Below are 26523 nucleotides of genomic sequence, written 5' to 3'. Positions count from 1 at the left end.
GCGAACCTGCAACCCAGGTACGTGCCCTTGACTGGGAATCGAACCCACGACCTTTCGGTGCGCGGGCCTATGTTCCCCACCAGCGAGCCACACCGTCCAGGGACTACATGTGCTTTTGAAAACAGAGACCATGTCCCTTTTTTTATTTTTTCATACCCCAGAGCCCATGAGAGTGTCTGGCACACACCGTTCCAAACAAGTTTGGTACCTGGAACCCACTGAACCCACTGAAAGTGTGTGCCCATTAATTTCTAACTACACGTGTTGGCCCAAGGGCGAGTGCCGAGTGACAGCGCCTGCTCCGTCATCAAAGCCTCACCCGCCTCCTTAGTCAGGGCGTGGGGGTGTGTGTGTGTGTGTGTGTGGGGGGGGGGGGGGGGGATTCCAACTTCACAAGAGCAGAACCTAAGGGGGTCGCTTTATTTGGATTGAAACCCCTTCTGGTGTGTTTCCTCTGCGGAGAGAGCACGAATTTACGAAACGTGGCGCCGTCGGCTCCAAAGGCAGGGTCCGACCTTGACGGGCAGCTGTGCTGGCGCGAGGGTGCAAATCCGACCTCCTCCGGTGCTGGAGCTGGCCCCAGGGGCGCCCCTCTGGGCGCATCGGCAAACTCCTGGGTTACCTGTGCCTCTTTGTCTCCCCCTGCTCCTCCCTGCTCCTCCCTGCTCCTCCCTCCTCCTCCCTCCTCCTCGTCCCCCGCCGGGAGTTGCCTAGACCTCCGGCCGCCTCCAGCGAGTCAGCCCCCGGACTCCTTCCAGCCCTGCCTCCTCCTCGGCCTCCGGGAACTCCGCCCGCCCTTGACGGAAGCTCCCCGATTGGTTCCCGCGCCGGGAGAAGGCGCCCGCTGATTGGTCGGTGGGTCGTCATCACGAGGTGATGCGACACCCTGGGGGCGGGGCGACTGCCCGCCCCGCCTCGCGCTTGGGCATTTACTTTGCTTGCGGATCCAGGCTGCGTGTTTCCTAGTTCGGGCTCCCACCAGCCTCTCCCCGTCGGAGAGAGGGCCACACACCGGAGCGGTGGGCCAAAAGGTTGGGTTGGGGTGCCGGGAGGGCCTCGGGTGCTGGGCAGGGGGTGCAGGGCGGGGAGGAGGCTGGGGGCGCGAGGCAGCACCGGGGAGCCCAGGGACTTGGCCAGGCCGGACGACGAGGAGCGGGTAGCGGTGGCGCCCGGGCATCCGCCTACGAAAGGATACCTCCCGGTCCCCGGGGGCTCGCCCGCCGGGAAGATGAACGCGGAGCCGCAGAACGGGCCCAAAGCCGGCGGCGTGGCCCTGAACGGGGTCCCTCGGGACAGCCCCACGGCCGTCTCGGGTGCCCTGGGCAGGCTGCAGACTCAGCTGGCCCCGGAGGAGGAGACCCAGATTCGGCTGCTGCCCACGACCCCCGGGGAGGAGCCCCCAGGGGCCGAGGGCTCCCTGGCGCCCCGGACGGCGCTCTCCGCGCGGCGCTTTGCGGTGCTCCTGATCTTCAGCCTCTACTCGATGGTCAACGCCTTTCAGTGGATCCAGTACAGCATCATCAGCAACATCTTCGAGGGCTTCTACGGCGTCTCCTCGCTGCACATCAACTGGCTGTCCATGGTGTACATGCTGGCGTACGTGCCCCTCATCTTCCCAGCCACCTGGCTGCTGGACACCCGAGGCCTGCGTCTCACCGCCCTGCTGGGCTCCGGCCTCAACTGCCTGGGCGCCTGGGTCAAGTGCGGCAGTGTGCAGCAGCACCTGTTCTGGGTCACCATGCTGGGCCAGTCCCTGTGCTCCGTGGCCCAGGTCTTCATCCTGGGCTTGCCTTCCCGCATCGCCTCGGTGTGGTTTGGGCCCACAGAGGTGTCCACAGCTTGTGCCACCGCCGTGCTAGGCAATCAGGTAAGGACTAGGATGATAGATGAGGATCGGATGCTTAAAGGACCAGATAAAGTGATAGGCCATGTGAGCGAGGCATACGGATGGACCTTCAGGAGGCTTGTCTATAAATGAATAGGAGTCAGCCTTGGCTCAAAGAGGGATTTTGGTCTCTTTGTAAGGACAGGACTTTGAAAAAAAAAAAAACAGTTTAAAGTGAGCACCTTATAACTTGGCTTTGAGACTTACCTATAAAATAATTAACTGAATTGGCTCCTATGTGCCTGACATCATAGAAGACTTGGCAGTGCAGTAATGCATCAGACTTGGGTAGATATTATTTTTGTCACCCCCGCAGGGTATTTGCAAAAGAGGTATTTGCCTGGATTCTGGGAAGATTGTTCCATGTAAGTGGTCAATGTGAATAGCCGTGTTTAATTTTATATAGTAGCAGTCTCAGAGTGCTTGGTACATAACACTTATACATGACTGCTAAATAGGGGTGTTCTAGTGATAAAAATCTCACCAAATTCCTGAGTCCAATGACCAATTTTTAACAATAAGAAAATGAAGATAAATCACAGATCTTGGAATCCATAGTAAAAGCGTGGCTTACATTGCCAAGTCTCCATTAAGGTGCTTCTGAGTCTTTTCTTACACCATAGGTTCATATTCCATTAGCATTACTAGGTAGAATGTGTGGTTTTTTAAAATTGCAAAATGATTCTCTTATTGTAATTTGCATTTTGCATATGGAGTTCTACACTTTATGTGAATTGTATTGAGTGTTCATTAAGCTTGAGGAGAATCCAGTTAAAAATCTGTACACCAAGAACTTCACATCTCTATACTACATGTAGCAATATATGTAATTATGTAACAAAAGAATGTTACTTCTGCCCTAGCTGGTTTGGCTCAGTGGATAGAGCCTTGGCTTGTGGACTGAAGGGTCCTGGGTTCAATTCCAACCATGGGCACATGCCCGGGTGTCAGGCTCGATCCCCAGTGGGGGTCGTGCAGGAGGCAGCCAATCAATGATTCTCTCTCATCATTGATGTTTCTCTCTCTTCCTCTCTGAAATTAAAAAAATATATATTAAAAAAAGAAACTTAAAAAAAAAAGTTACTTCCAATCCAATACTTGTTTCAAGATCACAATAAGATTTATTTAAAATCCATTAAAAAAAAGACAAGCTCTACATGCTTTATATTTATTTCCTTTCTCTAGAAGTGCAGAAGGGGTAGCTTGAACTATAGTTGTTTTGTATCCAAATAATTTATGACCAGTATTTTAGTTGGTTGCTTCTGCATGCTTGAATAGGAACTGTTTACTTAAAGTATTTTACATTTACAAAATTATATTCAAGATTAAGACTTCATTGAGCATGACAAATATTATCAACTCCACAGCCATGGATTATCTATTTCATGGATAATAAATGGAAATGTTTTCTCATAGGTAGATTTCCCTCTAACCATCAACACATCTCTTGGGCCTTTTTCCTATATCTACCTGGGTTCTCATCCTTCCTTGACTCCAGTAGCTCATGACCCTCAAGTGTGCAGCCTCAGCCTAGATTATGGAGTGATCATTTATAATAATCTATAACATTATTCAGCACTCACTAAAACCTGGCACCATATTAAGTCCTTTACTTGCATGTACCATTTAATTTAGTAATGTAAGGTAGGAACTATGATTCTCCCCAATTTATAGATACAGAAATTGAGTCTTGAAGGGATGAAATTATTTCTTTAAAGTCACACAGCTCATTAGTGCCAACATTCACACTCAAGTCTGTCTAACTCCTGAATCCTAGGTTTAAATTACCCATCTAATATTGCCAGGTCTCTAACCTGAGAGAACCTTTTAAAACATATCAAGCCATTGCCCTGCTTTGAACTTGCCAATGATTTACCATAGTACTTAAAATCTAAAGTCTACTTTGAATTATACAACCTTACTAACATGTCTTATTTGGTTCCTAAAACAATACTAAACTTGCATTTTGCATAAGCACCTTTGCAGAAGCATTCCCTCTGCCTGGGATGTTCTTCCTTCCTAGGATGACATTACTACACCCTTAACCGAGCTCTCAGTTTAAATTCATTTTAAATATCACTCAGTGGCAATTCTTGACAATCCCACTTAGAGTTGTCCAATCATTCTCTTATTACATAATTATACTTTAATTCTCCATGTAGTGCTTATCACTGTCTGGTATATTTACATATTTATATGTTTGCATATTAACCATTCTTTATTCCTCACTTCCCATCCCCGCCATCAGATTGTAAGTTTCACAAAAATAGGCACAAGGTCTGAATGTACACACCTATGTCACCAGCGTTTGTTACAATGCCTGGCACATTGTAGAGTCTCCATAAAAATTGCTTGACTATATGGATGAGTTTCAGATTCATAGACACTGGCCAGCTGGATTATTTCCATTTGGATATCCCATACGACCCCACCCATCAAAATTGACTTTGCCTCCTAGCTCTTTTCTCTTCATTTCTAGTGCCACTGTCTTAGCTTTGGCCGCCTGCAGCCGTCACCTAGAGCTTGCGAACCGACCTTTCGATCCACAGCTCTTGCTCTCTTCCCTCTATTCTCCACATCCATCCAGTGTGGTCTTTCTAAGAGATCTGTCTGGGCACTCCCCTGCAGCGGCTTCCATTGCCTTCCTGCCAATTCCTCAGCTTCACCTCTCTCCACACCCCCATCCTCACATGCCTACTCTTTCTCTGCTCTGAGGGAAACTGCTTTACTTACAGTTTCTCACAAGGTCATGCTCTCTCTTTCCTGTGTACATGATGTCCCCTTGTCTGGGGATATTTCTACTTCACTTGGCTAACTCCAGTTTCTTTTCTTTTTCTTTTTTTTAACATATTTTTGTTCATTTTAGAGAGGGAGGGAGAGGGAGAGAGAGATAGAAACATCAATAATAAAGGAATAATTGATTCACTGTCTCCTGCATGTCCCTCTACTGGGGATCGAGCCTGCAACCCCGGCATGTGCCTTGACCAGAATCGAACCTGGACCCTTCAGTCCGCAGGCTGACGCTCTATCCACTGACCCAAACCGGCTAAGGCTAACTCCAGTTTCTTAATCAGATCTTTGCTCCTCCAGAAACTTTTCCTGAACTCCAAGTCTATATAAGGTGCTCCTCCAAAGTACTCTGTTAGCTAGGGTGACCATATATATGTCAGTTTGCCTGGGACAGTACACATGTTGTCCAGTATAATTACTCCCAGAGTCCCTTTCATTTTGAGTAGTATTCTTGTTTGGATCATAAATTACTTGATCTTCCCAGTCTTATCACCCTCTACCTCTCCATTATAATACTATACTTATTACTGTCTTGTAATTACCTGTTTAATTATCTCTAGCTATCGTTTTGTAAGGAAGCAAATGAAATATTTGGTAAATGTTATCTCTGTCTCCTTTTTTTTTTTAATACTCACTTGAGGATATGTTTATTCATTTTAAAAATGAACCACTTTTGGCTCTTTTTTTAAAAAAAAAAATATTTTAGAGAGTGAGGAAGAGGGAGAGAGAAACATCAATGTAAAAAAGAAACATCAACCGATTGCCTCCCATATGCACCCGATGAGAATTGAACCCACAACCTGAGTATGTGCTCTGACTGGGAAGTGAACTGGCAACCACACCAACCAGGGCTGTTTATTGATTTGAGAGAGAGAGAGAGAGAGAGAGAGAGAGAGAGAGAGAGAGAGGAGGAGGGGGTGGAGAGAGAGAGAAACATCCACATGAGGGAGAAACATGGATCAGTTACCTCCCTCACCCAAAGAATCTGATATTTCCCTCCATTGAGCCTCCTTTAGTACTTTGATTTTATTTCTCGTTCTATGATTATCATGCTCAGCCTTATTTTTTCCTTGCTGATGTGAAGTTCACATAACATAAACCATTTTAATGCGTGCAGCTTAGTGGTGTCTGATACATTCACAATGTTGTGCAATCATCACCTCTATCTAGTTCCAAAACATTCTCATCTATCCTCAAATACCCAATACCTACTACGTAGTTACTCTTCATTTCCCCCTTCCTTTTGCCCCTAGCATCCATTAATTTTGTTTTTTGGGGGGCAAATTCTTTTTAAAAAAAATATTTTATTGATTTTTTACAGAGAGGAAGGGAGAGGGATAGAGAGTTAGAAATATCGATGAGGGAGAAACATCGATCAGCTCCCTCCTGCACACCTCCCCCTGGGGATGTGCCCACAACCAAGGTACATGCCCTTGACCGGAATCGAACCTGGGACCCTTGTGTATGCAGGCCGATGCTTTATCCACTGAGCCAAACCGGTTAGGGCTAGCATCCACTAATTTGCTTTTTCTCTCTGTATTGATCTATTCTAGATAGTTCATATAAATGTAGTCATACCATATGTGACCTTTTGTGTCTGGCTTCTTTCACTTAGCCTATTTTCAAAGTTCATCCGTGTTGTAGCATGTATCAGTACTTCATTTTATGGCCGAATATTTCATTGTATGGATATACCACATTTTGGTTTATCCATTCATCCATTGATAGGCATTTGTGTTGTTTCCACCTTTTGGCTATTGTGACTAGGGTTGCTATAATATTCATATACAATAGTCAATATTTGTTTGAAAACCTGGCTAAATAGCTAGGAATGGAATTGCTAGGTCACACAGTAATTCTATGTCTCACTTGTTAAGGAACTGCCAAACTTTTCCACAGTGACCACTTCATTTTACAATCCCACTAGCAGTGTATAGAGTTCCATTTTTTCCACATCTTGCCAACATTTCTTATTTTCCCACTTATTTTCTATTTTAGTGGCTATGAAGTAGTATCTCATTGTGGCTTTGATGTGCAATTCCCTAATGACTAATGATACTGAGCATTTTTTTTCTGATGTGCTTACTGCACATTTGTGTAGCTTCTTTAGAGAAATGTCTATTCAAGTCCTTTGCCCATTTTTGAATTGGGATGTTTGTCTTTTCGTTGTCAAGTCGTAGGAGTTCTCTGTATATTCTGGATAGTAGACCCTTATTAAACATATAATTTACAGATATTTTCTCCCATCCTGTAGATTGTCTTTTCTCAATCTTATTTTGCATATTCTTTTTTAAAAAATATATTTTATTGATTTTTTTACAGAGAGAAAGGGAGAGGGATAGAGAGTTAGGAAGGGAGAGGGATAGAGAGTTAGAAACATTGATGAGAGAGAAACATCAATCAGCTGCCTCCTGCACACCCCCTTCTGGGTATGTGCCTGCAACCAAGGTACATGCCCTTGACTGGAATTGAACCTGGGACCCTTGAGTCCGGCAGGCCGACGCTCTATCCACTGAGCCAAACCAGTCAGGGCTTATTTTGCATATTCTTATTCCCTTTTTTATTGTAAGCATCAAACTTTAGAGCAGAATTATTTAGGTTACAGGAGCTCAGTGAATGCTTGTTGATCAGGAAGGTATCTGTCAGCAGTTCCTCTTTAACGGGACCAGTGTAAAAAGACATTAGAACGTGGTGCTTTAGAGTTCTCACACGCATTAGCTGTCCTCTTTGTGTTGTATTAATTGGCAGTACGTACTTTTTTCTCTCCTGATATACCTGTTAACAGGACTGTTTATTTTACAGCTTGGAACTGCAGTTGGCTTTTTGCTACCACCAGTGTTGGTGCCCAGCTCACAGAACACCACAGAGCTTTTGGCTTATAATATCAGTACCATGTTTTATGGAACATCAGCCATCTCCACACTTTTATTTATTTTAACAATAATTGGTAAGTGAATTATTTCCCCTAGAGCTTAGGTAGATAAATGCATGAAAAACGTATGAAAAGAAAAAATAACCAGCCCTCAACATTGCTATTACTCTCGCAAATGCCATGTGCTTGTTTCGTTCTTGCCGTAACACTGTCTTGCTCAGGTAACGAATGTTACAGCTCTCGGGCTATGTCTGGTCCATCTCTTTTAATATTGTAAAGGGTCTGAAGACTAATTCATCTTACTTGTCCCCCTACTAACTTTTCTTCCCCGATAACTGTTGGTTTCAAACATTACCTGCCTCCTCCTTGCATATTCCTCTACCTGTTCTGCACCTTCCACTAACCTAGCCAGGAACAAGCTCTTGTCAATGCTTCGATATGACGCAGATAGGCTATAGTCTTCCTTTGAATGACAAACCCTCCTGAGGATCCTCAATGTAACAATTGACTGGATCTGCAAATGTTGACCAGGGAATGATCCTGGGCCGTGGCAAGCTGTTCAGCAGAATTTCAAACTGTGGCAACTATCTACTTGTTAGGCCACGCCAGCACAGCCCTGCTGCCACGCTCCGTCCCTGAGTCCTCTCGTCGGGGCCTGTGTCTCGAAGCAGTCAGTCAGAATCAGCTGCAAGCAGCCATCATCAGTTTGGAAGAAGGTTTGGGAAGGTCTGCTTTTTAAAGTTTATTTCTAATGGGAAACAATTTTGGTTTCAGGGAAAGGGCTAGGTAAGGTTTATTTAAGTAATATACCTGCTTAACCTAACTATAATATTGCCCTTTCGGCGCTCAGTATATCTCAATAGGGCACTTTAAAGATGAAAGGCCATCTTTTAATCATTAAAATTTACAATTAAGTTGGGGTTTTTCATTTATATGTTTATTTTTACCATGGCTATAATAGTAATGAAAAATTCAAGTTTTATGATCTCCAAATAGGAAATCCTCAATGTTCAATGAAAGGTATGCTGAAGATGATAGAATGTTTTGATAGAGACTGCCTTTATAGATGAATTTCAGGTATAGGAAGCTCAGCCACATATTTAATTTCCCTTAAGATAATGAACAAAATATTTTCTTGGTAGCATAAGAAATATTCTGACATAGCCAGTCTACTTATGATTGGTTTTTGTGTTTCAGTTAGTGAGTGGCATATTTGTTGTGTGCAGACTACTGAAAAAGGACAAATTATGCCTGTACTATTTTAGCAGTATATATATATATATTTTAAAAAATATATTTTTTTATTGTCTAAAGTTTTACTTATGTCTCAAAGAAATCTATATTTTTAAAGGCAAACTTTTAAGTATATTTTTCTGATAGCCATATTTGACTTGCTAGATGAAATATAGTTCATATGCATTTTGCATTCCTGAGTCTTCTGTTAGCAATGGGGATTATTACAATATAAAATTCTGTTTCCTTCGATTGCTTATGAATCTTCACATAAATTCTGTTTTTCCTTTCTTTATTGTTTTCAAATTGTCTCTTTGGAAGAAGTGGGAGACTAATAGATTGTATATGAAATATCTATAGATATGAAATTACATATGTGCATATATGCGCTTAAACATATATAATGAGATGCTACAAATATAAGATTTTTATCTGTTAAGGGAGAAGGACAAAAAACAACAACAACCACCACCTACAATACTCGGTGTGACCATTGGCATATCACCCTGTGCATTTTGAGAATTTAAAAGAGAACTATGTATGTACATAATTACTTATTTATGTACTCATAGCTTATAGTTCACAGTGGAAATAGAAATGGGGGTGGGGGGGTGTAAAACATGGACTGGAAATGGAATAGGAAAAAAAGGGCTTACTGTCAAGTTTTGCTTGGTGACCAATCTTAAGATACCAAGCCTAGTGTAAAAGCAAAAAAATACACAGTTGTGATGTGAATGTCTTAGGTTGAAAATTGAGACATTTAAATTTTTAATTTGAATAAATTAAATATGTATCCAAATATTTGCTATTGGGAAAAATTTGGGTTATTTAAAAAGTCCTTACTTACTAAAAGGTCCTAAGTTACTAAGAGACAATCCTACTTTCTTCTAAATTCTACCCATAAATACTTAGGAAGCACAACCTAAATTATTTTATAATTTATGTTTTCAGCAACGTGACATAACTAAATTGGTCTTTAACAGTCTTCCTAAAATACTGTCTTGAGGGTTCATGCCATGTAACTCTTTTACCCTCTCTCACAGAGCTTGAGTATAATCCACCTGGTGTTTCTAAATTAACCCAAGCCTTCCACTAAATTGACACTACTATCCTCTTCTTATTGGGAGAACTCTATTACGGCCTCTAACATTTGATTGCTGGATATGTACCAGATATGTTTGAAGGCACACTATATGCTTATCTCATTTAATTCATTAATTGTTTTATTGGCACAAGGTTTTGGTGGGGAGAAAAGAAGGGGTAAGAAGGCAGTTGTTTTTCAGTTTCAAAGGACAAGGAAAAAGCCATCTTTCATCCTTTGAAAATGCAGTACAGGGTCACAGACCAATGGTTTTTTATTCCTTTTTCTTTCCTTCAGATAGACTTAAACCCAACTTTATTATATTGTGTAGCTGGTAGATACAGGCCTGATTTTGTTCCAGAGGGCAACTGACTGCCTGAAATGAAAAGATCTCACTTCTATTCAGAAAATAAATCTAGTGGATTTAAAGACTATCAAGAATCGTTTTTATTTTGCATTTGAGTTCAGATCTGAGCCATTTAGACTCATTTTGCCATAGTAAATAAAAACCGAAGAAAATTAAGATTCAGTAAATATTCATGACTACCTTGTAAGCATTTTTGCATTCTGAAACTTTGCTTTACAACTGTGTGAGTTCTGTATGACCAATATTAATTAAAAAGATATCTCCTATCTTAACTAGGACCCTTTCAGGAAAGGACAACAGACTTCCTCAACAGTGCAAGGAGCAGATAGGGTGAAAGGAAGAGGAGAAATTGCAGCAACTTAAACATTTATGTCTACCAGTTCTCCAATGTAAGGATATTATAAAGTAAATATGTATGAGTTATGTCTCCTCTTGAATTAGTTGTGAGACCTGTAAAACTAGAAGTCTGTTTTAGTTATATCATAATTAATCATGTTTTGGTGAGTAAAGAACTTTGAGTTTTTAATGTTTAGCAGTAAATAGGAGAATTAAAGAACTGCAGTATTATATAGAAGCTTTAAGGATCATTTCTTTCGCAGTGATTTTCACAGCTGGCTGGGTATTGATAGCATTTGGAGAATTTTTTTTTAATTTAAATTTTTTATTATTTAAAGTATTACATAAGTTCCTCCCCCCCCCCCCCCGCATTGACCTCTCCCCAGCCTCCCCCAACCCCTAGAGAGTTTTGTGTTTAATACAGATTCACAGGTTCTGTTCTAGAGGTTCTGATTCATTGTCTCGTAAAATCTGTATTATTTTAAATTTTCTACGTGATTATGATTGACAACCAGGTCCATCAGATCTAGCCCACTTTTAAATAAGGCAGGCCTTCCTTGTTGGAAGAAATAGCCACTATTAAAAAAGAGAGAGAGAAAGAAGTTCTGGTCTTTTAGAAAATATTACTTTTTTTCTGAATCCATTTACTCTATTTCATTGATTCTAAAATGTACACTTTTAGCACGAAATCTCTGAAATCGAAATGCTTTTAATAATCAATGGCATCTAAGATGAATACGTTCCAAAGTTCTGTTCTACATTATGCCCATACTTAACAATACCATATTGTGAACTTAAAATTTGTTACGAGGGTAGATTTCGTGTTGCGTTCTTTTCACAATAATAATAAAAAAAAATCGATGGCATATAACATTGGTGCCAACTGAGACATGATTATGTGAAAACCTTCTATTGATACCTAGCAAGGTCATTGAGTGCCAGCATCAGACCATCTTAGATTCAATGAAATACAGTATTTTCCACTTTATTTTGGTTTAAATTTTTGAGTCAGTACTAAGACTAGATTTTGATTTCTGATGTACCAGGTTTTAGCAGTTCAGCTCTTCCAGTAAGTAGTCTTGACTTCTGGCTAGCCAAACCCTACAGAAATCTCTCCCTAGCCATCTGTTGCAGGAAGTTAGTGGATCCTTCCCTGCCCAGCAAAAGGGTAGTCTCTAAATGGCTGCCTGAGAAGCCTGTGAAATCTGTCCCTAACTCCATAGAAATGGGCGGTGCTATGACCTACAGAATCAGAAACCATCACACTTTTCTGTCTCTTAGCTCTACCCCTAGATTTCCCATATGCAGCTAGAGTGAGTCAGCAAGCAGTCCCCCTGAATCCACCTGGACCTTTTCAGTTCCAGAGGTGGGATTGGATAGATAATACTTATGCCAGATTTCGGAAGAAATAGTTACTAACTCAAGACAATCCTCTAAAAGTTCAATGATATATTGGCTTGCTCCTACCTGTAATTAGTTACCTCTAATTACAAATTGAACTAAAGTTAGAAATAGAATTGTTGACTACTTAATAAAGATTACTCTTGCTTAACTAAAACTGGAATAATCAGTGGGCAAGTTTGTTACGTATTGCTAATGGTTTTGCAGTTTTGAATGGGCCAAATCACTGAGTTTTAGTCAGTTTCAATGCCAAACTAGTCATCACTTAGAAATCAGTGAAAAATGAAAAGCCTTACTCTTGGACTTTCACTGCCTCTTTGAACGTAAACTGAATTTAGTCACCTCACTACGGAAGATGCATTTATTTAGTGACCTTTTCATGTACGTTTCCAGCATTCAAAGAAAAACCTCGCTATCCACCAAGTCGGGCTCAAGCAGCCATTCAAGACAGTCCCCCTGCAGAGTACTCCTATAAGAACTCAATAATGAACCTGTTTAAAAACATGCCTTTTGTCCTTCTATTGATCACATATGGTAAGTGGTTTTCTTTTATCTTCTTCGATGTCTCTATAAACCTTTGTGCATTGTAGATTCTTTTCATTTAATCTAGTGGTTTGAGCTTTCCTTAGTGCAGTAGGGTTGTTAACTCTATAAAAGTAATGATAGCATAGTCACAAACTTAAATTTTAAATTAAAAGCAAAAACTTTAGGGTGGATTTTCTTACGTGTTTTTAACATAAACGAATAGACCTCGAGTAGAGAAGCAGTTCCTTCTTTTGCGAGTTCCATGGGCACTTTAGGTGCTTTCTGAACTACAGTTAGGATTGCTGTAGCCATGTGGGAAATGCCATCAACAATAGTCTTGTTTGACCCTGTGCAAACTAGAGTCTATCCTGACTCCTCGATCAAAACTAGACATTAAGGAGGTCACTTTGACCAATTATAACTTAAAGGAAATTCTCACCCTCCCAGATCTTTCCAGATGGCTGACAGATACTCATCTTAACTCTGTGGCTTTAACTGCAGTTTATTCTTTGTTTCTTATATTGGCACAGTTATATTCACCACCAACACCCCCTATATCTGTCTTACTTGCCTTTAGAAATCATTCACTTCTGTTTACATTATTAGGGGAGTACACACCATAGTATATAATTGTTTTACAGGTTATAACAAATTATGCCCTGACCTAAACTCTTACCCTTTTATCAGGATTCATTCCTTTTTTTTTAAATTTTAATCTAATGAATTCCTGACTCTAAAACTTCTAACTAGGAAGTAGAGTGGTTCACTATTATCTCTTAGAGCAAATTCATTTCTTTTTTTAAATACATTTTAATGATTTTTTTACAGAGAGGAAGGGAGAGGGGTAAAGAGTTAGAAGCATCGATGAGGGAGAAACATCCATCAGCTGCCTCTTGCACACTCCCTACTGGGTATGTGCCCGCAACCAAGGGTACATGCCCTTGACCGGAATTGAACCTGGGACCCTTGAGTCCGCAGGCCGACGCTCTATCCACTGAGCCAAACAAGTTAGGGCCAAATTCATTTCTTTAGCCTGTCATTTAAGGTGGTATCTTTCACTGTTTCCCAATACAAAATTCTCTTTCAGCCAAGTTTATAACCAACCTCCTGTCAGAGACATATACAATCACACACACAAGTATGCCTCCACATGCATATATACTTTCATTCTAGTCTCTGTAATTTTGTGCCATTATTTCTTGTACCTGAAATGTGCAAGAAGTTCTACAACAGCTAGTTTAACAGTTATGTCACTGTTGTTCATTTTATTTCACTAGTAATTATCAGATATCAATAGATATCTGATAGATGCTGTGTGAGAGCTAGGAAGAAGAGTGATAGGTATACGATTTCTGTTCTGAAATAATTATAATCCAATGGGAAGATAATAGAAACACCTGAAAAGTAAATAACAGTGTAAGAGATGTTTATGAAAAGGTAATAAGTTGTACAGAAGTGCATGCTAGAGGCACATGCTTCCATGATTACTAAAGCAGGAAATGGGAAATGTCACCTTTGCTCACATTTAAAGTCTATGGCCATGCCATTAAGTGCCTGGAAAGAGAAAATCTGGAATATTTGTCAAGAGCTCTAATGACTAGAACTTTATGCAGATATAAAAATGTGATGTTTGGCAGAAGAGAACTATATAGCAAATTGCCCTGAGATCATTGATTACCCATACAGGAAAAGCAGAGTAAAGTTAGGTCTCAACATCATACCATACACAAAAATGAACTGTAATAAATTAAAGACGAAGGGTAAAAAGCAGAACTTTAAAGTTTTAGAAGGAAGTATAGGAAACCACATTAGTATTCTTAAAAGAATTTCTTAATGCAAAAAGTACAAACTTGAAAGAAAAAGATTGCTAAAGATGATTGTATCAGAATAATGGTCTTTCCTAAAAAGCATCAGTAAAATGTGAAAAGACATAGACTCTGAGAAAAATGCCTGCAATGTATATAACCAACAGAGGCTTAGTACCTACAATATAAAAGTAACTCCTATTGATCAACAAGAAAAGAGCAAACAATCCAAGGAAACTGGAAAGCATTTATGTGTTTGTGTGTGTGTGTAGTGCTCGTATGTGATGCTCAACCTTAGTAATAGCCAAGGAAATGCCAGTCAAAACCAGAGCAAGGTATACGGGTAATATCACTCAAATTGCCCCTGCCTAAAAAGTTTTTTAAATTTAGTGAAAACAGGTTTGACAAGAATGTGGAGTAAAGGAATTCTGCTGGTAGTGTAAACTGATGCAACCATTTCGAAGAGCAATTTTGCCTTATCCAGAAAGTAGTCCTACTCCTAGGTATATACTTAGAGAAACCCTTATGCATAAGACCAAACACAGAATAATCATTACAATATTGTATTAGCAAAAAACTGGAAAACATTTTCCTATCATAATCTCTAGTAAGTTAGGTGTTAATTGATCAGTGTTTGTTGACAGGATAAGAGATACATAAATTGAAGTGTATTCACACACGGACTATTACACAGCAGAGAAAGCTAATGAACAGAACTAAAAATACCAGCATTGATAAATATCAAAACCATAATATTGAGAGATAAGAACAACTTGCAATGGATACAAATAATATATAAAGTTTAAATACAAAATTCTAATTGTAGTTTATGGATACACATAAATATCTAAAATAATTATAACATCTAAAATAATAAATCCCAAGATCTGGATCAGGGTTACCTCTGAGAAATAATAGGAGAAAAGGATAAGATTATCGAAGGTCTAAAAATTGAATCTGAAGCAAAGATGGTAAAGTGTTAATGTTCGACAAAGCTGGGTAAAGAGTAAGAGTGTTTGTCAAATTATTCTCTGTACTATTTTTTTCCCCTCTGTACTATTTTGTATGCTTGAAATATTTAGTAATGAAGAGAAAGAAAGAAATAATGACCTTAAGTTTCAACCAGGTTAAGAGACTTACCTAAAGCTACACATTAGGTGCAAGGAAACACCAGGATTCAAACCTAGACATATGCTTCCTGACAACCAGCTGTTTTATTTCTCGCTTTTTAAGTATTCTTTAATTAATATTGTCTTACTAATTTGCCTTTGTCAGTCTTGATGCAGGGGTGAGATCTCTGAAGCAGGGATTGTGCCTTCTGCTTTAACATTCATTAGCTCATGTATACTGTGGGTGCTCAGTAAGCAATCCGTTGCTTCATTGCCATATTCTAGTACATTGTTATGCATGGGGCTATGATTCATGGTCAGTATATCAGAATCTAAATAATGATAAATGGTGTAATGACAGAATTTTCCTATCATATTCTCTAGTAAGTTAGGTGTTCATTGATCAGCCCACATCCTGAAATGTCAAGAGTTCTTAATTTTCTCTGTCAACTGAGAAATACATTGTATTTTCACAATTGACTCCATGGCACTTTATGAACTGGTAATGGTACATTTATTTATAGTTTTCTGCTTATTATTATAGGTATCATGACTGGAGCATTTTATTCAGTCTCAACATTATTAAATCAAATGATACTGACATATTATGAGGTAAGCTTCTGCCAATATTGTGTTGCATGCCTGGCCAAGAATTTTCCTTTAGCTGTACAATTGCTGTTAGCATGATCATAAGAATAACGATTTATGACCTTGTTGCTGTAAAAGATTTATATTTGTTTCAATTGAGAACACATTTTTAAAAATATATTTTTATTGATTTCAGAGAGGAAGGGAGAGGGAGAGAAAGATAGAAACATCAATGATGAGAGAGAATCATTGATCGGCTGCCTCCTGCACACCCCCTACTGGGAATCGAGCCCACAACCCGGGCATGTGCCCTTGACTGGAATCAAACCCCGGGCCCCTTCAGACCGCAGGCCAACACTCTATCCACTGAGCCAAACCAGCTAGGGCGCAATTGAGAATACATTTAATCTAATTTATAAAACACACAATATGGAAAGCAGAAAGTTATTATTGCTTTGACAATGCCTGCCTTTTTAAAATTACTATTCTTTTTTAAAGAAATAGTATGACTGGTTATATGGAAAAAGACAAAAAAACATTTTAAGGGCAATCAACACAAATATGAAGAAGTAAATATCAAGCCCTGACCTGTCTTTGCTTTTGAAAGGAGGAAGCAGTTGTAATATGTAAAAGCTGTCAGATTAACCTCCTTTTCAGGCATCGGTGACTTACTTAGGAATTCTAACAAAAATCACTGTACTTCTAATTATAGAGGATCAAGAAAATTTCCCTTTTTGATTTCTCCATATTATAGGGTGTTTTTTTCTGGTTTGAAAATATAATGTCCTTTATATGTGCTTTACCTTCCCCCGCTCCCATCCTAAAACACATACCAAATCTTCCTATTATGTGGTATGCTTAATTCTATCTGATTATTTCCATTGACTATGTGAAGGTATGGGAATGTGAAGGATGCATTAGAATTGGAAGTGTCTGATTAACTTCTTATGAAAACTCTTTTAAGGGAGAAGAGGTGAATGCTGGAAGAATTGGGCTAACACTGGTGGTCGCTGGGATGGTGGGCTCCATTCTCTGTGGCTTGTGGCTGGATTATACCAAAACATACAAGTAAGCGAAGTTAGATAGATGTATGGTGTTCATTTGGTTTTAAAGAAAACTTTGGCTTTTAGTTTTAAAAAATTAAAAAAGTGTTATTACTACAAAACTTGGATGCTAGGCACTCTTAGGTTCCCTTTGCTTCTGAATGTTTCTGTAGTTTACATATTGTCCGATTTTGTGGGTCATATTTATTTAAATTTTGAGAACTTGGATACATTATGAACCTGTTCTCCTCCAATAATACTCATGAATACCACTTCTTTAAAAAAGTCCTTTGTGAGAAATATTTAACTGACGGAACTTTTATGCTGCTTTTTTCTCATGTTGTGAGCTTAAAAACAAGCAAAACGTTGTTCTTTCCTACCAGAAAATTATTATTATTGAGCATAAAGGTTTTTGTTTTTTTTTGGTAAAAAAGTTTGACTACAGTATTCCCAACTATAGCACCACTTAACTATAATATAATACACAATATGAAAACACTATATTGTACATCTATATGGAATCAGCAAAATTATAATACAAAAGGAAAATGAGTAATACCAACTAGGAGACTGAGAAAGGCTCTCTTTCTTTCAGAGAGCCTTAAAGAAATAGCTACAGTTTTTAACAGGCAGAAACTTTCCATTTGCTTGGAAGGAATACATGGATGAATGAATGAAGGAAAGTGAGGTGAATAAATGGAATGAATAAAATATGGAACTGTGTCCTGTCCACCTTCAAGGCCCAAAATATGTTTAATACCATTATCTAACCCAGTGTTTCCCAACCTTTTTTTGGCCATGTCCCACCTAAGCATCTCTAAATCCTGATGCGCACCCCCCACGTGACATATAATTCTTATTATTCAAAAAGTGAACTCCTATTCACAAGGAAAAAGCTAAAAAGGACATTAACTTGGTAACAAGCTTCCAAAGAACATGGCATCCATGAAAGAGAAAAATAAAAGAACGAAAGGAGAGCTGAAGGTAGTGAGGAAGAAACCACTAAGAAATTGTTTTAAAAAAATAATATGAAGTGATATTAAAAAAAGCAAAGTTTTAAAACATATAATAGAGAACTGAAATGCATAAATATGTCACAATATATATTTCTGTATATGAGGCCCCCAGAACCATTAAGAAATGCAAAAAAAAAAATCCGTTAATAACTCATTCTCAAATTGCCTCCCTTAAAAATCAAATTGCCCCCCTGTGGGCATGTGCTTCACGTTGGGAACCATTGATCTAACCCCTTTCAAGTTACCTCTGCCTTTGAATTCTCCAAGATAGTTCTCCCATAATTTAAGATAGCACTTGCTACAGCTTCATTATTATAAAATGGTAGCTAGAGGGAAACCCGTTAAATTTATAGATGAAGGGATCCTATGTCAGGGATTAAGTTTATTAATAGTTTTTGGTCCATTATATAATTAGAAAACTTGATAGCCATAGAAATGTGTTCTCTGTTGCCCTGGGTCTTAGGTTAGGTAGGAATTGTGGCAAGCAATATATGGTCCCTGTCCTTAAGACACTTGTGGTCTAAATGGGGAAAACAATTCAGTCACATTAAAAAAATTAAATAATAATAATACAGACTAAAACAGATGTCATAAGTCCAATAGACATCAAGTACTTGGATAGCAGAATGATAAGAAATTTAGAAGAAAGAAACAATGTTGTAAGCTTCAATGGTTAGGAAAGGCATTTTGGAAGAGGTAGAATTTAACCCAAGTCTTGAAATATGGATAGGGAACCATCCCATTTGGAGACATAAAAATGATATTATCCAAATGAGTATTCCTTTCTGTACTAGCATTAGATATGGTGTGGATTTTGTGGTCTGCTGTTGTTGAAGTTTAAGCTTTGAAGTCCATGCTTTGGTAGAAATATTTTCCATAGATAAGGGAAACCTAATCTTGAAAACCAGAGTTTTTATTACTGTGTGGATAGAGCAATGGCTAACCACATGGTGATTATGTGCTTAGGATATAATACTAACAACTTTGTTTTGTTTTGTTTTGTTTTAGACAGACTACTCTGGTAGTTTACATTTTGTCTTTTTTGGGAATGGTCATATTTACTTTCACACTGCACCTTCAATACATTATCATCGTGTTTGTTACTGGAGGGGTGCTTGGGTAAGTATCAAAGGTGATTAGGAGGAATAGTAGCATGCTGTTATGATTCTGAAATATTACTACTGTGGGTTTTATTTTATATTAAATATATTCTTACTGATTTTAGAGTGAGGGGGAGGGAGAGGGGGAGAGAGAGAAAACCATCACAATCGGTTGCCTCCTGCAGGTGCCCTGACGTGAGATAAAAATTGCAACCTCGGTGTGTGCCCTGATCGGGAATCGAAGTGGTGACCTTTTGGTGCACGGGACAACACTCAACCAACTGAGCCACACCGGCTAGAGCTACTGTGGCTTTTTAATTGTTAAAGTTCATCCAAGGGTTCTTTAACGTTTTAAACTTTAAAAGATTCATCCTGTGCATATAAATGTGTAATCGTTTAGAAATATAAAAAATAGTTTTAAATTGAATTTTTTTTTTTTGGTATATGTAGGTGAAAAATGGATAAGCCTTACTTAGTCCAAGTTACTTTATTTTTCTCAGAAAAATATTAGACATTGTTTTGCTTCTCAGTTCCTGTGTCCTTGTGGGTCAATGGATGCACAATAAAAGTGCCTTACTTTCACATACCAACTTCAAGACAGTCCCTTCCCATGGTCGGCAAACTGCAGCTCACGAGCCACATGCGGCTCTTTGGCCCCTTGAGGGTGGCTCTTCCACAAAATACCACGGCCTGGGCGAGTCTATTTTGAAGAAGTGGCGTTAGAAGAAGTTTAAGTTTTAAAAATTTGGCTCTGTTGACTAATGAGTTTGCCGACCACTGGCTTATCCGATCATTCGAATGGGCCTGAGAGGTAGAATGACTGCCTCCGTGTGACATTGCCCTTCTGGTAACCCTGTGATTCTGGATGCATTTTCCTAGTTTCTTCATGACTGGTTACCTTCCGTTGGGCTTTGAATTTGCTGTTGAAATCACGTACCCTGAATCCGAAGGTACTTCATCCGGTCTTCTCAATGCCGCTGCACAGGTAAACCTCTGATTGCCCTCCCACCTGACATGATTGGTCTGCCGAATATTCTAGCAGATGATGAGTTTGACCCTAGTTTTTGTTTTAAAAATTCCACCTTTTAATGAACGATTCTAGAAGTCAAATCAAATGAGTAAAAGCGTTAAGAAAATTCTGGGGAAAACGTTATACTTATTTTTTAAAAGCAAATTTGATGAAAATCATTATTTTATTTTAGATTTTTGGAATCCTGTTCACGCTGGCTCAAGGAAAGCTCACATCAGACTATGATCCGTGGGCAGGAAACCTGTTCCTCTGCGCTTGGATGTTTGTAGGCATCATTTTGACAGGTAAATCAGGCTATTTTTCTGGCAAAAGTACTTGTATCGGATTGTCTTTCTGTTTCTTTTTCACGTATACTGATTCTGAATGGCTTGGCAGAACTCAAGACAAAAATGAGATAGAAAGCAGGCTACGATTTGTTTTCCTCCAACGATATGAAGCTGTTAATTTATCTTTCAGGTTTCAAATTCAATACAATCACTCTGCACAGAAAACAAAACTGTTGCAACAAGAGTCAGTAGAGCTGGAGTGAGCATTCCCACCCTCAAGTTCTGATTCTGCTACTCCCTCGCTGTGTGACGTTAGACAAGCGACTTCCCCTTTCAAATCCTCCTTTCCTCATTTATGCAATAGGGTATTTAAAAGCCTGCCTTCAAGGGTTGTTCATGAGGATTAGTGGAGGTGTCTGGCACCTAGGACAAGCCTAACCATGTTAGCTATTACTACAATGTGGCGGTGGTGTAGGAAGTCAGATGGTGGCGGTGGAAATAGCATTTGGCATGGTTAGCCAGTCCTTACACTTCTTGGGTGAAATCGGAAGAGCCCTGAGCAGGAGAGTGGGCAGTGCCCCACCTCCAGAGAAAGAGCATGCTGAAGAACTTGGATCCACGGTTTGTCCAGACATACAGTGTAAAATTGGATTCAGAAGCAATGTCTGTCCCGTAGTGCTCTCTGGTCCAGACTGGCTTCTACTGTTAACTTCACTTGCTCATTTCTTTCTGCCGCCCTTTACCAACATGAGAGACAGAATCTATCCAAATGACGGGAAGCAAGGCTTTCTTCTTATGTTTATTGAATACTTGATCATTCTTTTTGAAACCCCCAACATGGAATCTTACCAGTGGTAAACACTTATTTTGGAAATACACAACCACCTAAGATCACTATCATTCACTTGTTATGTTTAAAGAGAGTGAGTGTCCCCCGTGTCCTCCAAGGAAAACATCCCAAGGAGCATTAGAGATCTGCTCCCTGACATATGTTGTCAGTTTGACTCAAATAAACTCATAAAAATTCTCTAAAAACAAAACAAACAGGGAAAAAAAAAAGGGGGGGGAGCACATCCTGCTGTAAGGGAGTTCCCCCCTGTTTTCAGTTAGTAATATAAAACATACAAAACTTTGAGGCATGTAATACTTTAACGGCCTTAACTACTGATCTGTCATAAATAATTCCATGTTGACTCTTAATTTCCAGGGAAAGTAACATATGTCTATCAAATAGTGTTATTATTTTTAATTTCTATATATATAAAACCCTAATATGCAAATAGACTGAACAGCGGAACAACCGAACAACCTATCGCTATGATGTGCACTGACCACCAGGAGGCGTGTGCAGAACATGGCGGGTGTCGGCCGCAGGAGGATGGTGGTCACTGTCATCGGGGCGAGCCTCTGGTGGTTACTGAAAATTCTTTGCTCCCGTGTGCCACAGTCCCACCCGGCGCTCGCACCCGCTGCAGGCGCCCACCGCCAGCCCTAATCACTCAGCGCCGACCCCGATCGCCCCTGAGGGCTTCTCCACCTCCCACTGCTCCTAAGGGGCGATCGGGGCAGCAGCCACTGCTTGCACCCATTGACAGCACTGGCCCTGCTTGCACCCGCTGCTGGTGCTGGCCCCAATCGCTCCGTGCTGTCAGCAGATGCGAGCGGGGCTGGCGCTGTCAGTGTGTGGGAGCAGCGGCGATGCGAGTGGGGCTGCCAGCAGAGAGGGTACTGGGGACCACGGCAGGAGGGGTCAGGTGGAGGTGCGGAGGATGGGCCAAGACCCGCCCCTATGCCCACCACAGCCTCGAGGCCCACAGTTCCTTTCAAGGTGCACGAATTCGTGCACTGGGCCCCTAGTATTTGTATTAATTTCAGAGAGAAAAGGAGAGAGAGAGAGAGAGAAACATCAACGATGAGAGAGTAATCATTGATAGGCTGCCCCTACTGGGGATCAAGCCTGCAACCCAGGCATGTGCCCCTGACTGGAATCAAACTGGGACTCCTCAGTCCGCAGGGCCACATTTTATCCACTGAATCAAACCACCTAGGGCATTATTGCATTTTTTTTTTTGAAGTTTTTTCCCTTTGTTTTTTTCTTTCTTTCTTTTTTTTTTTTTATTAAGGTATTATATGTGTACATATCTTACCATTGCCCCCCCCAACCCCATTATTGCATTTTTTAAAATATATTTTTATTGATTTCAGAGAGAAGACAGGAGAGGGAGAGAGAGCAACATCAGTGATGAGAGAAAATCATTGATAGGCTGTCTCCTGCACACCCCCTACTGGGGATCGAGCCTGAAACTCTGCACCAGGAATCAAACAGTGATTTCCTGGTTCATAGGTCAATGCTCAACCACTGAGCAACACTGTCTGTGCTGTCATTGTTGAACTTTTAAAAAAGGAAGCTTTTTTGAACTCTGTTTTCACATTACTTTTATAATCAGATTCATAAATGTCAATTCAAACAAATCAAGTCTAGAAAATAGATTAAGTGAAAAAAGAACTTTGAAATTGTTTTACATTGATGCTGTTTATTAATGATAAAATACACATTTTCTCCATATTAAAAAAAATAAGTGAGTAGCCTCTTTGATTTGACAAGTTGTACAACATTGTAGAGCTGATCATTCAATGGCGATCATGGCTGCAATTTAAAGCTTAGTGTTTTAATATCTAAACTGCTTTTAAATATGATCTCATTGCACATCACCACCAGTTTCTTCAGTTATTTACATATGTCCAATTAGCTCAGCATAAATATCTGAATTTCTAAACAGTTGGTATCAGCAATGGAGCAGAAGTATAAGGGACAATGTGGATTTCAAAGGACGCCTTAGACTAACTTTTACGACCCAATTTTACTTTGTTTTATGACTGATTAGATTAGTGAACTCCCCACCAGCTTTTATCTTCTTTGCTTATTTCACACTCCCCTTGAGCAGTCAGTCTGTGCATTAACTACCACTTACACTAGTAACTCCAAATCTGTGTCTCTTTTACATCCAATCATCTATTTATCTTCAGACCTGGATGTTCAGCCTGTCCAGGACTGAACTTACCATCTTCTCATCACACATATTCCTCTCGTATTTTTAGTTTCAATGACTAGGACCACCATCTATTCATTCAATTGCCCAAATGAGAAAACTTAAGTCACCCACTTTTTTCTTCCTCTCCCTATGTTTTCTATATTCTTTGTGGGTGTGTTATTGAGCATTTAAAGACCATTTTTACCTGCTTTATGTCCATTTTTCATATTCTATCAAAGCAACGAGTCTTGCAGTTCTATTCTCAAATATCTCTGAAACTTGTCCTTTTATCCCCATTTCTCACATATGCATGCCTCTCTCAGCAGGATTAAAACCTCTTAACTGACCTTCCTGTCTCTAATCTTGTTGCCAATAATGATCCTCCTCGCAACTGCCAGACTGAGCTCCTTGAGTTATCAGTCCCAAAGTGTGTCCGTGTGCCCGAAGCTTCAAAAGGCCAATATTCAAAATTTCAGAGCTTGGAGTAAGGAAAGGTTCATTTGATCAAGAAGGCAACCACCAGCTTGAGAAGATGAGGGTGCCGTAGACATTCCTCAAATCCATCTTAAGAGAGCCCAGAATTCAGGCTTTTTTTATGTCAAGGGAAAACTAAGTGAGGAAAGGAGGGCAAGATTTGATTGAGGACTCCAGATATCTGGGTGCCAACAGGGATCCAGGGAAGAGGGTGAATCTCTAAATCTCTTTGTTCCTGGTCCACTGATGTTGACCCCTACTAGTGTGAGCCTGCTCTTGAGGCTCCTGCAAATCTTTGATAAACAGTCCTAATTTTGTACACATTTCCCTACCTCCTCTGAGAGGCACCCCCTGGCAAGGGCTGTTCTTTCAACAACCCAAGCCTCAAGCAGCATTCCTCTAATGATTAGCATATCTACAGCAGGAGCTATTTGCCTGAAAGCCTTGGGGGAAATGCAGGTTGCAATTAAGATAGAGTCAGAGAGACAGAAAGTGTTTGACTCTATTATAGCCCTTATAGGGTCCCCCCCTCTCAGATGCAGTGTAAACTCTTTACCCGGTGTCCACAATACCTAACAACCCAGCCTCGTATCCTGCCATCTCCCTCAATGATCCCTGACTACCTCTAGTGCCAAGAATAGGCTAATATGTCCCAATATCTTTGCATGTACTATAATCTGCCCACCCAGAAGGCCTTCCTCTGTCCTCTCATATGTTTGACAAGTTCCCACTCACTGTTCAAATTTCAATTCAAATGTGTCTCCCCACGCTCCCCTCCCCCACGCTCCCATGACACCTTATACAATCCTGAATTGTTGCAGTTATTACACAGTGCCTACGTGTCAGTAGCTCCCTACATTGGAAGGTGCTTTAGGGAAAGAATTGCACTGTTCATCTTTGTATCCTTGTTTCCTGGCATCCTGTATTTGTTCACTAATGAATGACTTGCTGATTAAGTCAGTGGCTTAGAGAGGTACTATTACTTTTTCAGACCACAAGGATGCTATTGCATATTAAGGCACTATGGTGTGCTAAATTTGACAAGATCAAAAAAGACTTTGCACTACTTAGAGAAAGTACAATGCTACTTACTCTGCGGTAACTGTTGATGCTTCTGTTTCAGCATTAATCAAGTCTGATCTGAGAAGACAAAATATAAATACGGGAATTACAAACGGCGATATTAAAGCTGTAAGTAATAAATACTTTTATGATTATACTATTGAGAGATGTGTGCATAGAATAAGTGTGAAGCCAATCTGTTTCTCAGCTTGCTCTTTATTCCTAGGCCGATTATTGATCTGGCATAATGCATATGCCAGATGTTATAAATTTTCTCATCTTCTGATTCTTTCCACAGGTGCCAGTTGATAGTCCCACAGATGAAGAATCAACAACTGTTATGATGTCCAAGCAGTCAGAATCAGCAATTTGAGCTGAAAGGAAAAGTTAGTACCATGGGATGTTTGAGCTGTAAGGCTTGCTTCGTAGGTTACGAGGAATAGACACTTACTTGAAAATTACTGTATGGCTCCTACATGCAGTCACTGTTTTTGCTTAATTGTTAATTGAAGCAATATTTTGCTTACACCCTTTTAACACTACCATTATCTAACAAGTGTCCCATTTTTAGTCTTCTGTTGTCTATCTGAAAGTAAGCTTCTTGATATTTATTTTTCAAAAGTAAATGTTTTTCTTTTTTGTGGAAAATGGAAGCTTACATGGCTTTCTAAAATGATCATGTGGAGGTCTAATCCCTTAAGTCACATAAGAGGACATACAATTTATATGTAAAAATGTCCAGTAGGACCAACTGTCCTGTTGGCTCCCTTTCCAGCTGTCGAACCCCCTGATTACAATGTGAGTCCAGTGTAGTGACAGGACACTTCAGTCCACTGAAGGGCAGTGCTGGGATGCTACTTCCAGACAACTGCTACGGTTTCCCGTTTCTTACATTCTTGTTACAAAGCTCTTTGTAACAGGTACCGTCAGTGACCATAACACCGTTCAGTGTACAGACTGAGCCCACCCACGACTTTGGTCTTCTGTTCCAGTTAAGCTCAGGAGCCAGACACAGGCTCATTATCTTGACTTCTCTGCTTTGCCTTCTTATCATGGGAGAAATGGTAACCTATATTTTTTTTCACTCCGGTGGGAAATAGAGTTTTGTACTCACTGGTTTTTTTACTCGCTTTTTTTTTTTTTCTTCAATATATACCTTTCTAGAAAGAAAATTTCGTCATATGTGTAACTGGCTTTTCCATGCTTTTGTGTATCACATCCCATACGTTTGCCTTGAAGATTCCTAAGATAAAGAAATCTGTGCTCAGCTTGGGTGGTCCGATTTAGTGGAGACCTCTTAAAATGCTGTCTAGCCCTGGGCTGGTGTGGCTCATTTGATTGGAGCATCATCCTATGCACCGAAGGGTGGTGGGTTCAATTCCCTGTCAGGGCTACCCAGGTTTCAGTTCGATCTCCGGTTGGGGTGAATGCGGGAGGCAACTGATCAATGTTTCTCTCTCTCTCTCTCTCTCTCTCTCTCTCTCTCTCTCTCTCTCTCTCTCTCTTTC

The 26523-nt window shown here is 40.1% G+C and overlaps 2 protein-coding genes across 3 annotated transcripts in view; one reads left to right on the top strand and one right to left on the bottom strand.

The window, feature by feature from the left end:
• SPATA45 (spermatogenesis associated 45) overlaps positions 1–26523 on the bottom strand; it is a 62263-nt gene that overhangs the window by 14325 nt on the left and 21415 nt on the right. For both annotated transcript variants that reach the window (XM_054712032.1, XM_054712030.1), the window contains exon 2: positions 25046–25093. The gene's annotated coding sequence lies outside the window, so the exon portion shown is untranslated. The remainder of the gene's footprint in view (positions 1–25045; positions 25094–26523) is intronic.
• Positions 923–26489, top strand: FLVCR1 (FLVCR heme transporter 1). The gene is made up of 10 exons (XM_028152218.2): positions 923–1867; positions 7478–7622; positions 12359–12499; positions 15949–16016; positions 16957–17060; positions 19060–19170; positions 20031–20136; positions 20354–20465; positions 25077–25144; positions 25314–26489. The coding sequence occupies exons 1-10, from the start codon at positions 1229–1231 to the stop codon at positions 25386–25388; spliced, it is 1569 nt and encodes a 522-aa protein (XP_028008019.1). The 5' UTR covers positions 923–1228; the 3' UTR covers positions 25389–26489.

This window comes from Eptesicus fuscus, chromosome 22, assembly GCF_027574615.1.
Source record: "Eptesicus fuscus isolate TK198812 chromosome 22, DD_ASM_mEF_20220401, whole genome shotgun sequence".
Classification (NCBI taxonomy): domain Eukaryota; kingdom Metazoa; phylum Chordata; class Mammalia; order Chiroptera; family Vespertilionidae; genus Eptesicus; species Eptesicus fuscus.
The sequence above is the reverse complement of the archived record's forward strand: the minus strand, read 5'-3'. Positions and strand labels throughout refer to the sequence as shown.

Excerpts from the sequence above, each read along its gene's own strand:
- FLVCR1 (XM_028152218.2), top strand. The coding sequence starts at position 1,229 with ATGAACGCGGAGCCGCAGAACGGGCCCAAAGCCGGCGGCGTGGCCCTG. Across the intron at positions 20,466-25,076 it reads TGTAGGCATCATTTTGACAG|CATTAATCAAGTCTGATCTG; the intron begins GTAAATCAGGCT and ends CTTCTGTTTCAG. Across the intron at positions 25,145-25,313 it reads CAAACGGCGATATTAAAGCT|GTGCCAGTTGATAGTCCCAC; the intron begins GTAAGTAATAAA and ends TTCTTTCCACAG.